Source organism: Natator depressus, chromosome 9 (assembly GCF_965152275.1).
Source record: "Natator depressus isolate rNatDep1 chromosome 9, rNatDep2.hap1, whole genome shotgun sequence".
Taxonomy (NCBI): domain Eukaryota; kingdom Metazoa; phylum Chordata; order Testudines; family Cheloniidae; genus Natator; species Natator depressus.
This window is the reverse complement of record NC_134242.1, coordinates 22,042,807-22,059,185: the sequence shown is the minus strand read 5'-3', so window position 1 is coordinate 22,059,185 and position 16,379 is coordinate 22,042,807. Positions and strand designations below refer to the sequence as shown.

The following is a 16,379-nucleotide window of genomic DNA, read 5'->3' as shown; positions in this document are numbered from 1 at the left end:
ACAATGAAAATGAATGACAGAGTATGAGCTAATCTGGGAGCTGAACCATTCTGGTCCTCATCCTGATCCTGCAAGCCCTCCATGCATGGAATTCCCAATGACTCCTAGACCCCGGCATGTGAGACACTCTATTGGAAGATCAGGTTTCAGAGTAGCAGCCGTGTTAGTCTGTATCCACAAAAAGAAAAGTAGTACTTGTGGCACCTTAGAGACTAACCAATTTATTTGAGCATAAGCTTTCGTGAGCTGCATGCATCCGATGAAGTGAGCTGTAGCTCACGAAAGCTTATGCTCAAATAAATTGGTTAGTCTCTAAGGTGCCACAAGTACTCCTTTTCTTTTTATTGGAAGATCAGACTCTCTATGTCTCCAACACCATGGCCACATTATAAATTTAATGTACATCAGATCTGAGGCCTAAACTACAAGACAATGTCAACATTTTAATGATCAACATTTGGGCATATTTATATTGAATTTGAGCACTTTCCACTGGTAAGTTAAAAAAACATACCATACCTTTATAAATGAATCGTTATTTGTTGCTACATACACACGAAATGATAAGGAAGGGTGATTATTGACAACTTTGTATAAAATTACAGCCCCATCGTACTGTACTGGCTCTTGTGTTTGAATAACCGGTCCTACTGGAGAGAGAGAACTCACATGCCATTTGACATGCGTCATTGAATGATCAACAGAAGGCTCAAATGCTGGACCAGTACTTTTGATATGTAAAACTTTGAATGTCATGTCAGATTCATGATCTGCAAAGAGATACCAAAACATTAACATTTCTTATAATGAACAGTAATAGATAGCTACATTTGTTAAACTCAATATACAGTACTTACCATTTAGGCTGAGGGAATGTGGGAATTGAATGGAAGTAAGAACAGAGGCTGAGTCACAACTGACATCAAATATAGGGCCACCGACTATCCATGGTTTTTTAACATAATCAGCATATTTGCTCCAAGACAACACAGAATATTTGATTACAGCAGCCTTGTTTACATCGAAAATCAAGCCTGTAACAGTACATTGGTAAGTTCCCTCTGCCTCCAGCTTCAACCTGTATTCGACAAATGTGACAAATACAGTTTAACTTTCATTACATATTAAATATCACGTAATGTGATTTGTTTAAAAGTGGTTCATATGAGATAAATTATTTTTTAAAAATGACTTGTTCCTTTGAGGTTTTCTCCCCACCAAGAACAGCATGGAAAATAGCACCTAAAATCTTTTTATTTAATTTTTTTTTTAAAGATTAAGCCTAAGCTTGTTTGTTTGTTTTTTTAGCGTGTCAGCTAAATGAATGCAGGAATGGAGGAAGTCCAAACCAGTGCAGAGCTTGATACACAGGTAAAGTGGAGAGCTGCTACCCACACTAGGGGCTCAAACCAACTCCTATTGACTTCCAATGGATGTTGGACCAGACCTTAGATGAAGCTTCTGAGGGTATGTCTACACAGCAGCTCGGAGGGTGATTCCCCATGCAGACAGGCAGACACATACTAGTTCTGTTCAAGCTATTGTGCTAAAACAGAAGTGTGGACAGGGTGGCACGGACAGCTAGCTCGAGCTGCCACTCTTGCCACTCTTGCCACAGTATTTTTAGCACGCTAGCTCAAGCAGACCTAGCACATCTGTCTGCCCATGCTGGGAATCACCCTCCCAGCTGCTATATAGATATAACCTGAGTGATATTCAGAACTAATCCAAAGTAAAGCACATTACAGTAATCCAATCCAAAGGTGAGAAATGCATGAATAACTGTGGCAAGGCAGACATTCAAATGGAAAGTACACAACGTCTAGACAAGTTCAGGTGAAAAAAAGGAATTACAGAACAAGACACTTTACAGAAGCCTCGGACTAGGACTTATGCACGTGCTTAACTTTAATTACTTCAGTGAGACTGCTCACATACTTCAAGTTAAATTTTGCTGGATTGGGCCCAGAAGCTAGTGCTGATGAGAGTAATGAACTGTTTATTTTTAATGGATTTTGAGACATCTTCACTTACAATTATAAACATGCTTCTAAGCAGGATACATAGGATAAATTAATCGCTTATGTAATTCAGCTGAAGATAGAAGCATTTTGAGCTGGACAATGTAAACATTCACCAATTACATTAAACAATACCTACCAAAATTGTCCTCTGGGAAGCCTTCTGGGGGTCACTTGCTCTTTCTGGTTCTGTATGTATAAATGAATAAATTTGGTGAGGCACAAATTTTGCAGAATTACAATTTGCAAAATACTAACACAAATTCTCATGTGGATTTTAAAAACGTACATGTTCAGTCTTGACATGTTCACAGTGAAATTGGCTATTAGCCTCTAAATGAAAAAAAAGAGAGGTAAAAATCAACTCTTTAAAATGAAAAATTATTAAAAAATTGTCAGATGCACAATTTCAACAAGATCCATTCAAACCTGATTCAACAGGTGGCAGCAATTCATTCTTTTCCAATTCTTCGTCTATAAAAATGATTACTTCTATAAAATACACATTTCATACACAATTATGTATAATGAACTATACTCAAGCTGAAACAGGCCCTAGTCAAAGCTTTTGCATAAAATAAAGCGGAGGATGATCTTTTTAATACCCTTCCATCGGCTCTAAACATTCTAACCTCCCTTTGATTCTAGTTTTTTCCACTGCTTAATCCAGTGATATTTTGCAGAAATACACCATATATCAAATCCATCAGCCCTCTGGGCAAATTTCTGCTCACAGGTGCACTGGCACAACCCCACTGACTTCAACTGCCTACCCAAAAAAAATGAAGCTACTATTCCCTTCCCTCATCAGCAACCTCAACTCCTTTATTTCAATTCACATCATAGAATCAGACCCATGAGATTCATAAAGTCTGATTTAAATGTAAATAAAAATAAAAACTCATTCATCAATACTGTATTTCTCTCTTAACTGTCCAAGGCACATGGTAACCTATGTTTAAGTGTTGTCTTTCCGTTAACTCTCGTGGTTCAACCACAAATTGTTAGCATACATGCAGAAATCACTGGGTTAAATATATGGCTTGTGTCATGCAAGAGGAGGGATTAGATGATCAAAATGGTCCCTTATGGCCTTCATATTTAAGAATGTATGAAATAATGGACAAATTTCAGGGTTGTATGAAAGTAAGCACAAAGACTCTATCACAATGTGTATGCATAAGAGGGCATGGGCCACCTTAATTCTAACATCTCCTAATTTCCCAGTGTTTGCCTTTACAACCTTAATATTCTTTTCACATAGGTTTTTGTGTGTGTAATATTTTAGTGTTTCAAAAACAGAAATTGGAATCAGCAGGTGGAATCATACTGACCCCTACGTGTTCGTCGGTAGGATAGGAACCTTTAGATCTACAGCACAGACCCTTGCCATTGAGTTAACAGAGTAACAGATAGCTGTAGTAGGCTGTCATCTTCTAGGGATCAGCAGCAGATGGGGATAACACACACACTTTGCCAACGGGTTTCCCAGGTATTTGCTGACGGCAGAGAAATGCTGTGAGGAGTCACAGAAGTCATAGACCCTTTCGCTCTTGTTCCCCACAAACCTGACCCTTTCTGCCCATGTCCCCTCCAGCCTGTCCCTATGCCAGTTCTGCTTCTCCCCTCAGCTCCCCAACCCAGTTTCCTACATACCCCACACACCTTTTCACCCCAATCCCATTCGCCTTGTCTATCCAGTCCCAGTCTCCACCCCTCCAGGCTCCTCATCCCAGTTCCAGTCACCTTGTCCAGCCAGTCCCAATCTTCCAACCCTGGTCTTCTTGTACCACTATCCTTGCCCAGCTATTCCAGTTCCCACCACCACTGGCTCTTGTCTGACCTCAATCCCCCATCCCTTTTCGGGAAACCCATTGGAAAAGTGTGTGAACCCATGAACACAGCCAGCTGCTCTGGCACCACAGCAGCCTCTGGTAGGCAAAAGGCGGAACTACAGCACTTCTGGGGTGAATGTATTTTCTGTGGGGGAAAAAAATTTGATGCCCAGTGCTGTAGAACTCCCCCAGAAGTAGAAGTTTATCACAGCACCATGCCGCAGAGCCAGGTTCAGACAGAGTAGAGCATACGGGGCTGCTAGAGGGTCATAGACTGGGGTTCAGAATGGCTAGTACGGGGACAGACTGGGGCATGGGCTCAGGAGTTAGTGGAGTGACATTGTTGAGCCTGGGGATGGAGGAGAGGGGCTGCAGAGACCCATGGGGATGGGGAGTGCAGGGACGGGGGCAGATGTGACTGACTGAATGGGAGAGGCTTGGGGTCAGCCAGGGTCTGCATGGGGGAGGCTTCCCAACTCCCTAACAATCCCCCTCCCCCCAAAAAGCTTCTCACACCTACACCCAACATCCTCCAGGTTCACTCCTAGGCTCCTTCCCCCTCCCTCAGCTCCTCGGTTACCCCTGACTCCCCCAAGCCTTTGCACTACTTCTGACAGGTGCAGAAAATACAGTTCTGTACTGTAATTTAAATGAATTACTCAAAGTTCTGCATTAATATGCGTAGTAAGGAATCTATGTAAAAAAAAATTACCAGAATCTTTTTTTTTTGGTCGTATTGTTACAGACATACTCACTGACAGATATTTTGAAATAAAATACCAAAATAATTGAAACTGGCATGATTATATTGTGTTATTTTGACAAATACAATATGCAGAATTTTGCAGAATTTTCAAATATTGTGTGAAGAATTTTTTTGTGTGTGTGCAGAATTCCCCCAGGAGCAGCAGATGGAATCTTCAGAGAATTTAACTGCCAAATTCTAACAAATCTCTACTGAGCATGTGTGAAGTGAGATTTTTAAAGGCTTATAACTTGGCCAAATTGAGACACTCTTTTACATAGATGACAAAAAGCCTATCCCTGACACCAGGGTGATTCCCCCAGGCCAAATTTCAAGTCCCAGCTCCAAACCATAGAAGCATTAGAGCAGTGGTTCTCAAGCTTTATTTTTTGCCGACCACTTGAGAATTGCTGAGGTTCTCGGCGGACCACTTAATGATCTTTCCAAATGTTGTTTGTACCGTTAGCTAACTATTGTAAAGCACTTTGGATAAAAGCTCTATATAAAAAAACCCTTAATAATAATAATTTTTTTGTTCTACAATAAAAGCACACAACTCATATTTTAATATCAGTAGCCTTACCTTTCTAATGGGATGGATGTGCCCTCTCTCCCCCGCCACAGCAGCCCCGGAGCGGGAGCTGGGAAGGAGGGCTGTCTCTCCCTGGCAGCTGCTGCTCTGGCGCTGGAGAAAGTCGCCTCTTTCTCTGGCTGCCACAGCCCTGCACGTCCCAAATGCCCCCCAACCCCTGTTCTCACTCCACTGCCCCCTTCCACCTACCTCCTATATCCCCCAAGGCCACCACCTCATCTCACATGTGCATCTTCTCCAGGGTTCAGCCACCTAATTAGAGGTTCTCAAACTGTGGTCCATAGACCACCTGTAGTCCGCAAGCTCCTTTCAGGTCGTCCGCGGATAGTTCCCTCTAAGGCACGTGCCTGGGTGGCCACACATGAGAGAATGAAGGGCCACGCAAGTAATTAGTGGAGCCACGCCTGCGCAGCTCCACTAATTAGGTGCCTGGACCCTGGAGAAGACGCATATGTGAGGTGAGGTGGTGGCCCTGGGGGGAATAGGGGATAGGAGGGAGGGGGCAGTGGGGTGAGAAGAGGGAGTGGGGTGAATTTGGGACGTGCAGGGCTGTGGCGGCCAGAGAAAGAGGCGACTTTCCCCAGCTCCTGGGCTATGGCTGCCAGGGAGAGATGGCCCTCCTTCCCAGCCCTAGCTCAGGGGCTGCTTCGGTGGAGAAGAGAGGGAGAGACCCCCTCGTTCCTAGCCCCAGCTAAGGGGCTGCCGCGGCAGGGGAGAGAGGGCACATCCATCGCATTAGAAAGGTAAGACTACTGATATTAAAATATGAGTGGTGTGTTTTTATTTGTAGAACAAAAAAACATTAATTATTATTAAAGTTTTTTTTATATAGTGCTTTTATCCAAAGCGCTTTACAATAGTTAGCTAACAGTACAAACAACATTTGGAAAGATCATTAAGTGGTCTGCTGAGACCCTCAGCAATTTTGAAGTGGTCTGCAAAAAAAAAAGTTTGGGAACCACTGCACTAGAGCTTCTCAATGAAATGGATGTATGAATTTTTCTCTTTAAATATGGGAAAAACAATGTCTTTTTCCCTAATATTGTTTTTGGAAATGGATGGACCATTTTTGCTGAAACTTTGCAAAAAGCTTCAACACTCAGCATGGAACATATCAGTCTGAATCATTAAAGTTTGGCAATGTTATAAGCAACTGAAAACAGGGTTTTGTAATGGGAAGTGTCAGGCTACCTTAACTATAGGTGGCACTACCAGCTCTACCGATAATATGCACCACTGACCTGATTCTGCAGCCTTTAATCATGGTGAGTAATGTATACTCACATTAGTAGTGCCAGCCGAAAGGGTTGCAGAATCAGGCTGTGAGAGTCTTTAATTACATGATCACACTATCTTAAGGGAGGTGTGTGTGGCATGCTGTTATACTATGTTATCTGAAAAACAATATGTGAACACATAATTCAAGGCTGTGAGTTGAATTCATTCTTGAGTAAACTCTATTTTACCTGAGATTAGTTTTCCCCATAGCTATTTGCAATGCTTACATGCAAGGGAGTACAGTAACTTTGGTATATCCTGAATTTACGGTCCATAACTCTGCAACTTTAAAATTGCATTCAGGAAGTATTTATAAATACACGGTATGAGTGCGTAAGACCATAAAATATAAATTCTTAACTGGGCTCTTTATTAATTTGGGGAGGGATTAACAGGAAGAAATTCTTTACAACTAGACTATGCTACACATTGTATCAACACTCAGCCATTTGGTTGCTCTTGCATCCCGTTTCCCCCTATAAATTGTTGTAAGAATTACTAATGGAACTTGTCCTTTTATGGAAACAGAAATAAGAACGAATATGTATATACTCACCTGTTTTTCTTGTATTTGTCTCCTCAGTATCTGCAGACAAAAAGCCTTCTAATTATTTAAATACAAATTAAATTATCAACATGTATGAAATATAAATAGACTGCTGGTAATATAACACACATACTTCAAAACATGCATGCCTTTCACTAACAGCAATCACTTCCTGCAATTCTTTTTCTGTTCATCCTGTTTTGCCACTTTCGCTGCCAATTTTTAAGTGTATTTATGACCTCTTGTTGCTAAGGACAACTATTGTGAAACAAAAAATGATTTCAACAAGTATTGTGTCTAGAATAAAAAAACTTTAGCCTTTTTTTTATTACTTCTCTGGGTAAATCCTTACTCATGAATGACCATGAGAATAATTTGAGCACATAAAATATTATTCAGCTTCTCAGTATCTAATCACTGAACTGATCATGGTAAACAACTGGTTTGAAATTATTTACATAAACAGTAGTGTTTTAATCATTTAAGATCAATCTAAAAGCTTAAATGAGTGCAATGAAACATAGATATTGCAACATAATACTCACCTGACTCACTTTCAGAGCTACTTTCAGAGTTATTTTCAGAACTGTCATCTCCTTAATAAAATTACATCCCATTAGCCATGGTAATAACTAAATAACTTCATGGATAAACAAAACGTAAATTTAGATATGCAAGCAGATTAGCCAGGCAACAAGTTATATACATAAGAGAGAGAAATGCAGCGGCCCTTATTGAGGGGGCTTTTTTGCTGGGAGTATACGACACCAATGCTCCAGAATCTGCACGGGCTTCCTATTGGTTTATGAGTAGAGTTTAAGATGTTGGTTGTGACATATAAAGCCCTGAATGGTTTGGGCTTCCTACCTGAGAGACCACCTCTAGCCCCATAACATAAAGCCCCCCCGTCAGCAATCTAAGCTATGGCTGACTCACAGCAGACATAGTGGGGAAAGAGTTCCATGAACCCTCTCCCCACACTAGCATATCTGCACAGACCAGCCATGATTTGATCCATAGACAGTGAATGTGTTGCAAAAAGGTTTCATTACCTTACATTTAAAAGTGTAAGCTGAAAAGAAAACACTGGTAAGAAAAAAACACAATTTGAGGAGTTAGCATAAAAATGATACCACAGGCTTACTCTATCAAAACATCATGAGAAATTCCTCCCTTTATTTACATAACACCTCAGTGACATGACAGACCTTATTTAGGCACCTTTAAAAAGGATCAGAACGGTAGGTCATGCCTGTTCTATGAAGTTTGGTGTTGATCAAAATGTAAAATATCCCAGACTCAAAGAAGAGAGTATTATTTGGATTATCTGCTTGCAGTTTTCAATGGATTCTTCAATAAGACTTAGAGCTTTAGTAAGAATAATACTTTTCTGCTTACCTGATTTACACTCTTGAGCTGAGTCATCCTCTCTAGTGCCATAACTTTCTACTTTAGAAAAAGAAATACAGCAGGGGATTAAACATGTATGTTTTACAAGAAAAATGAAAGAATGGATAATGTTTTCAAATACATACAAACAGTTAAAGTCCCTGAGCCTAGACCAGTGGTTCTCAACCTATTTTTATGCGGCCCACAGTGTTGGGAACCAAAGTGCCCCCCCGCCAAAAACGCCCCCAGACTCCTATGCACAGCACCTCCTGCACAGAGCCCCCTCCACAGAGTGCAGCCAGGAGTGGAGCCCAGGGTGAGGGGCCAGGTGGCAGCCCCAGACCACGGACCCTGCGGGGCTGGCTGGCGGCCCTGACCCCCTCACCACGTCGGGCTGGGCAGCCTGGACCCCGCTGGCTGGGCAGCCGGGCAGCCAGGAACCCAGACCCCGCTGCACAGGCCCGGCGGCCTTTAGCACACAGCTAAGAACATACATATAAGAACATAAGAACGGTCATACTGGGTCAGACCAAAGGTCCGTCTAGCCCAATACCCTGTCTTCCAACAGTGGCCAATGCCAGGTGCCCCAGAGGGAATGAACAGAACATGTAATCATCAAGTGGTCCATCCCCTGTCGCCCATTTCCAGCTTCTGGCAAACAGAGGCTAGACACACCATCCCTGCCCATCCTGGCTAATAGCCATTGACGGACCTATCCTCCATGAACTTATCTAGTTCTTTTTTGAATCCTTTTAGTCTTGGCCTTCACAACATCCTCTGGCAGAGTTCCACAGGGTGACTGTGCGTTGTGTGAAGGAAAACTTCCTTTTGTTTGTTTTAAACATGCTTCCTATAAATTTCATTTGGTGACCCCTAGTTCTTGTGTTATGAGAAGGAGAAATTTAATTATATTATAGTCACTATTACCAAGCAGTCCAGCTATATTCACCTCTTGGACCAGATCCTATGCTCCACTTAGGACCAAATCAAGAATTACCTTGCCTCTTGTGGGTTCCAGGACTAGCTGCTCCAAGAAGCAGTCATTTAAGGTGTCAAGAAACTATCTCTGCATCCCATCCAGAGGTGACATGTACCCAGTCAATATGGGGATAGTTGAAATCCCACATTATTGTTGAGTTTTTTATTTTAATAGCCTCCCTAATCTCCCTGAGCATTTCACAGTCACTATCACTATTCGTTGTCATGTGGTTGGTAATATATACCTACTGCTATATTCTTAATATTCGAGCATGGAATTACCATCCACAGAGATTCTATGGTACAGTTTGGATCATTTAAGACCTTTACTTCATTTGATTCTATGCTTTCTTTCATATATAATGCCACTCCCCGCACCAGCACAACCTGTTCTGTCCTTCCGATATATTTTGTACCCTGGTATTACTGTGTCCCATTGATTATCCTCATTCCACCAAGTTTCTGTGATGCCTATTATATCAATATCCTCATTTAATACGAGGCACTCTAGTTCACCCATCTTATTATTTAGACTCCTAGCATTTGTATATAAGAACTTTAAAAAAAAGATGAAATTGAATGGGACTCTTTTTCATTTGACTGTTTCTTATCAGATCCTACCCGTATTTTATTATCTTCCATCCTCTCCTCCTTACTAGGACATAGAGAATCTCCATTAAAAGCCTCCTCTAAGGGATGTCTCTGTCCGAACCACATGCTCCTTCACACCTGTCGGCTTTCCACAAGCCCTGAATTTAAAAACTGCTCTACGACCTTTTAAATTTTAAGTGCCAGCAATCTGGTTCCATTTTGGTTTAGGTGGAGCCCATCCTTCCTGTATAGGTTCCCCCTTTCCCCAAAGTTTTCCCAGTTCCTAATAAATCTAAACCCCTCCTCCCTACACCATCATCTCATCCATATATTGAGACATTGCAGATCTGCCTGTCTAACTGTCCCTGCATGTGGAACTGGAAGCATTTCAGAGAATGCTACCATGAAAGTCCTGGACTTCAACCTCTTACCTAGCAACCTAAATTTGGCCTCCAGGACCTCTCTCCTATCCTTCCCTATGTCATTGGTACCTGCATGTACCACGTCCACCGGCTCCTCCCCAGCACTACACATAAGTCTATCTAGATGTTTTGAGAGATCTGCCACCTTGGCGCCCGGCAAGCAAGTCACCATGCGGTTCTCCCAGTCATCGCAAACCCAGCTATTTATTTTTCTAATGATCAAATTCCCCATAACTATTACCTGTCTCTTCCTAATAACTGGAGTTCCCTCCCCTGGAGAGATGTCATCAGTGTGAGAGGATACCACAAAGTCATATGGAAGTAGGGTCCCTCCCAAGCATGGGATCGTTTCCCTCTGCTCCAGTTGGATGGTCTCCTTCCCTGAGACTTTCATCCTCCTCAACAGCACAGAAGCTGTCAGACGGGGGTGGGACCGTTCTACTGCGTCCCAGAAAGTCTCATCTATGTACCTCTGTCTCCCTTAGCTCCTCCAGTTCAGCCACTCTGGTCTCCAAAGCCCGTACTCGGTCTCCGAGGACCAGGAGCTCCTTGAACCGAACACATACATATGCCACCTGCCTATAGGGCACGTAATCATACATGCTGCATTGGGTGCAATAAATTGGATATCCCCCACTCTGTTGCTGGACTTCTGCCTGCATTCTCTTTTTAATCCTGCAGCTTGAGTTCCTTTGTTGATGTTTTGTTTTTATCAGGGGGTGTTTTTGGCTTTAAGTTTAAAGAATGTTAAGTGTATCTAGTTCCCACCCCACCCCCCGACTCTCCCTCTAAACTTCCTCACAAAACGCTCCTGTTTGCTAGCTGGGTCGCAGCTGTGTGCTAATTGGGCTGCATGTGGGCCCGTGGGTTGAGAGCCGCTGGCCTAGACCTATAAACTATTACCACTAGGGGACTGCATACTCAATAGCTTCTGCAGGCCAAACTCACGGCACACACCATGGGCTCCTTGCACCCCTTTTCTTGCACCCTCCCTCCCCTTCTATTTCAGGGAGTCCCTACCACCCTCCCCACTTATGCCAAGGACTTTGTGTCCCCCATTCCTCCTTCCCCAATGGGCCAGAGGCTGTGTGACCCCCATTGCCTCCTCCCTCATGCCATGGCTACCAAGTTGAGTGTAGGACTTGCTTAGCTGGGCCAGTTATATTGGTCTTATTTTTTTTAGATGTCTTTTTTGCCATTATCTGGCAAAAACTTAAACCTCATGAATGTTTCTGTCAACTTTATTATAAAATAGCACAACATTGCTCAGTTATTATAATTATTATAATTTATCATTTGTATTGTGGTAGCACCTAGGAGCATCAGTCATGGACCAGGACCATGGACAGCTAGGTGCAAAATTAAATCCACACAAATTTATATTAAGATTCTTTAGTCTAAACACAAACTGTTTCCTCTTCAAAGATGAGAGAGAGAGAGCGAGTACCTGTCCATTTCTAAATGCGAATGGAAGTGTAAAAGTAGTGATTTCTTTATTTAGAAAATTATTATTAGTCTACATAATTCTCTGATTAACCTAGATCAAAACAAAACAAAAAACCCCCAAAACTTTGGTAAGATAGAGCTAGGATTGTAAATATCTTATGAGAAGAAAGCCTGATTAGAATGTTATAGTGTTGGATCATATTAAAGAAGTTCTGTATTAAAATCACAAATGAGTTTGATTCCCCATAGTTTAAATTCCAGGGTATTACTAATTAAGAGGTCTCCTGGTTTTTGGTACTGTTTCTCTCCCTCTATGTGTTAAACTTGCAAGCTGCTAATTGCGTTAGTACATTCTAAGACAGAGTCTGTTCTCAAAGCAATTCTTTGTAATAACAACTACTCACACACAGAGAGAGACTCAAAGCAATACTCTGTAACAACAGAAACAGCACCCAGAGACTCCCCGCCCTTTTGTTGTATTAACAATTGTGATTAAAATAGAGATAGAGGATGTATGTGGATGGATGCTTAGTGTGGATAATAACTGAATGATCAGGGAGGTGCCAGCCTAAGAATCCAGTGTCCATCGGCTGAAGAAGGCGTCAAGTGGAAATAACCAGAGGACCCCCGGAGGGCAGACTGGAATCCACCCAACAGCCTCAAGAATGGGAGAACCAAAGAACAAGATAACTTCTAGCAGCACGGAGCCGTCAGGAATGTGCTATCTGCTGATTGATTCAGCAACAGCATGATGAAGCAATTCCCATAGACTGGCATAGGAAGACATTCCTATAAAAATAAACTCTAAAAAGTGAGAACTTTGGGAGTCTGATTCTGCAAACCAACTTCCAGGAGCATCAGATGAGCATCTGACAAGGCCCTGCTCCCTCCTCATGTCCAGGCCACCTGGCCAGTGGCTTGGCATGAGCAACTCTAAGGCTGGTAACTATGATAACAACCTTGCAGAACCTGTGTGTGTGTGTGCTTGTATGAATGAATGTGTGAATAAATAGGAGATTGAATGGAATGTTATAGCTATAACTAACTGCTTACTATGATTCTTTCTGTATTCACAATAAATGTGGTATTTTGCCTTTTTCCCTTTAATAAGATCCTGCTGGTTTTTATTTTATTATAAAAATAATCAGTGTTTGAAAACCCGAAAATGCTAAATTAAAGTTCCATAAATAACTTTAACTCTGATCCTGTATCAAATATGTATGATTTACCAAGAGATGGGAATACATGATAGCATAATCTTACATAAAGTAGCCAAATATCCTGTTTTACCAAGACAGTCCTGGTTTTTCAAATTATATCTTAGTGTCCCAAGAACTTCTTCTGGTCCACCCAAAATGTTCTGGCTTTTCATTTCATCAGTCAAAATGCTCTGTTTTTTTTAATAACTACAAAATGTTTCTTCAATAATAAGCTCTGTGTTTACCACGAAGAGTATTCATTGTGATGAACAGTTTGGAGTTCAGACAAATGTTAAATGACTTTATGAAAATCAATCTTTTGCTCAAAATGGTTATTAATGACATTAGTCCAGTGTTTCATGATAAACTTATTCATAACACCGGATTACTGAAAAACATCCTCCCACTGGAGAAATACATGTTGCTGCTGAGTTAAGAGCTGGCAGTAGCAACATCAGCACACATTAAAAAAGAGTGCACTTTTATAGGAGTTTTGTAACCCTAAAAAATTGGTCATAAAAGTGTCCCAGTTTTTGTTTTGGAAAGTATGACATCTTTCATCCTATGGAGTGGTGTGTGTTTAAAGGAGGGAATGTGGGCACACATCATGCCTCTTTTGTTACAGCATCTAGCCATAACCGGATCAGATGGCTCATGATATTTGGGGAGAGTAAACCTATGGCTGAATTACTGACATGATTTGACAGTAAATTCCTATTTCCTTCTCTCCCAGACTCCATAGCTTAGTAATTAATTATGCTGCTGTCCTTGTTATTCTAACTCAACCTATTATTTTTTCCTCTCATAAAGATAATTTGGCTCAAGGAACAACTAAAAACAATCAAGAAGTTAAAAGCTTGCATTTGTGACTTCAGTCATTTTGAGACTTTCTCTTAGTTCTCCAGGAAGCAAAGAATTTGGCTGCTGTCTTCAATTTACCCTTGTAAATTGATACTTATTGAACTAACTTCACTCTCCTTTTAAAGACTTCTTCACTATTGAATATACCCTTCAAAATTCTGCCTATCCAGTGGCTTAAGGAAAGCATAACATTATGCCACCAGAAAATATGAGGTTTGTAACCAGTAGCAAATTTGGGGCTCTCAATTCTAGGTGCTGAAGATCAGTGAGAAGCAGCAGTGACATATTACAGCTGCAGGAGAGAGAGGAAAGGTTGTGGTCACCCACTCTGTCACCATGCCTGCCACTAGTGTACAGGGAAGGTGATGCATAATCACCTAGAATCATTCTGGAGGAGGTCACTCACTCTTCTTTCATAGCCAGACAACTTGTGCCATGACAGCAGAATTACTGATTCCCCTACTCATTACCATAGTACATCCAAAAAAGAGAGGAAGCTATTCAGAGATTCCAAGCCCAGAAGGGATCATTGTGATCATCTAGTCTGACTTCCTGTATAACATAGGCCATAGAACTGGGTATATGGGGGGTAAAATGAAGATGTGCATTAAACAAAGGAACTTAGTTCACACTGGGGTTATTAAGAGCATACAAGAATTTAGATGTATAAGAGCATCTGTATAGATCATCCTGTCTTTATTGTAGCTATCATAATTTCAAGCAATATCTGTCATAGTTTCTTTTTACACATTTACTGTAACTGAAATTGTAAGGGCACTATAGGTCAAATTCAGCCATACCTTATCTCACACAAAACACCCACTAACTGCAGTATTTGGCATTATATGAATAATCCATGCTTTAAATGTGATACACAGAAGTTAGAAAAAGCCATCATACTGAATTATAAATGCATGATTACCTTTCCTCTAATCATGATATTTTTATACATTTATAAATAACATGAAAGGAATATATGACGGATCTGAGAAAAATATAAATGACAGAAAACAAACAAAACCCCACAAATTTTTATTCATGAGACTAATGGGATACAAAATAAATGTAGTTTGGTTAATCAGATTGAGATTCAAGTTCAACAGAGTTGATAATCCAATAACAAATCAATTTGAAACTATTGTATATTTTGAAAAGTTACTGTACCTTTTGCTTCTATAGAGGAAACATCATCACTACTGGAAGACAAAACGATTGGTACGTCAGTAATATATGTTTACATTTTGCCATATTCTGTTACTACAACCAACAAGTGACCAGTCTACAACATGGTATTTAAGAAGAAATATTTTTAAATGTAAACCCAAAAATCAAAATGAAAAATAACTAGCTAAATACCCTGAAAATCTGAAGAGTAATTCTGATGTAGGGCTTGATCCTACACACCCTCACAGAATAGTTTAGCCTCCTCTGGGCTGCAAAACTTTGTTCTAATTCTGGTCGTGGGCTTGGTGTCAGGTGGCTGGGTAGTGTTTAGTGCCCTGTGACATAAGATTCGATGATCTGGTGGTCCCATAATGACTCTGTGCATAGTCTCACTGGGGAAATGCTTTCATAAGTAAGGTCTATTCTTGTGAGAAAGGATTTGCAGGATCAGACATAAAGACAGTAGAAAGAACAACTAGTTTAGGTGTTGACTATTATGAAGAGAAAAAAGTATAAAGGATTATTAAGTAACCCAATCCATGTCAAAAATGCTTCAGTGCTTTAATAATAACTTTCATAGTATAAAATTTTTCTTTAATAATTTATTTTTACGGAAACATTATGAATCTGCGTACAAAATGGCAGAATGTAGCTATCTTATAATATAATCAGAAAAGCCAAGTCAGAACACAATGTCATTATTCGTTGGGGTATCCAAAGGACAGCAAATGTATTATAAAAACTAAGATCCCCAATCCTGCAAACACTCAAACACATGTTTAACCTTAAGCACATGAGTACGCCCATTAACTTCAACAGAACGACTCACTTACCTTCAATTAAACTATTTAAGCATGAGTACAAGAGTCTGCAGGTCCAGGGTTTAAGACACATGAGTAGCTTTATACATGTGGGTAGACTCACTAAACTCACTTTAAGTACTCTCACATATAAAGTTAGAGAGACAAGGTGGCTCAGGTAATATCTTTTATTGGGCCAACTTCTCTTGGTAAAAGAGACAAGCTTTCAAGCTTACACAGAGATATTATCTCACCAACCTTGTCTCTCTAATATCCTGGAACCAACATGGCTACAACACTGCAAACAACATATCAAGCTATTCATATGCATGAGTGTTTGCAGTATCAGAGTCTAAAGCTATATTACCTTTTCAATGCTTTATTTGGTATCCATATTTCTACATCCCAGTAAGTTCAAAATACATTAAAATCACATGAAATGTAATGAAATGATGAAGACCATTTAAAAGTACAAACATTTCTGAAGTGTTTGTTTCAAGCTCCTTAAGAG

The 16,379-nt window shown here is 40.7% G+C and overlaps 1 protein-coding gene across 16 annotated transcripts in view; it reads right to left on the bottom strand.

Moving 5' to 3' along the window:
• LOC141993879 (caspase recruitment domain-containing protein 8-like) overlaps positions 1–16,379 on the bottom strand; it is a 38,143-nt gene that overhangs the window by 8,679 nt on the left and 13,085 nt on the right. Inside the window, exons 2-9 of one of the 16 annotated variants that reach the window (XM_074963669.1) lie at positions 15,069–15,100; positions 8,417–8,467; positions 7,564–7,614; positions 7,028–7,057; positions 2,311–2,354; positions 2,161–2,210; positions 858–1,078; positions 520–770 (exon numbers count right to left, since the gene is read on the bottom strand). In XM_074963669.1, the coding sequence (XP_074819770.1) occupies positions 520–770; positions 858–1,078; positions 2,161–2,210; positions 2,311–2,354; positions 7,028–7,057; positions 7,564–7,614; positions 8,417–8,467; positions 15,069–15,100 (730 nt within the window). Of the gene's footprint in view, positions 1–519; positions 771–857; positions 1,079–2,160; positions 2,211–2,310; positions 2,355–7,027; positions 7,058–7,563; positions 7,659–8,416; positions 8,468–15,068; positions 15,101–16,379 lie in introns of those variants that run through there. The other 15 variants (XM_074963672.1, XM_074963670.1, XM_074963674.1 and 12 more) reach the window with 15 other exon arrangements.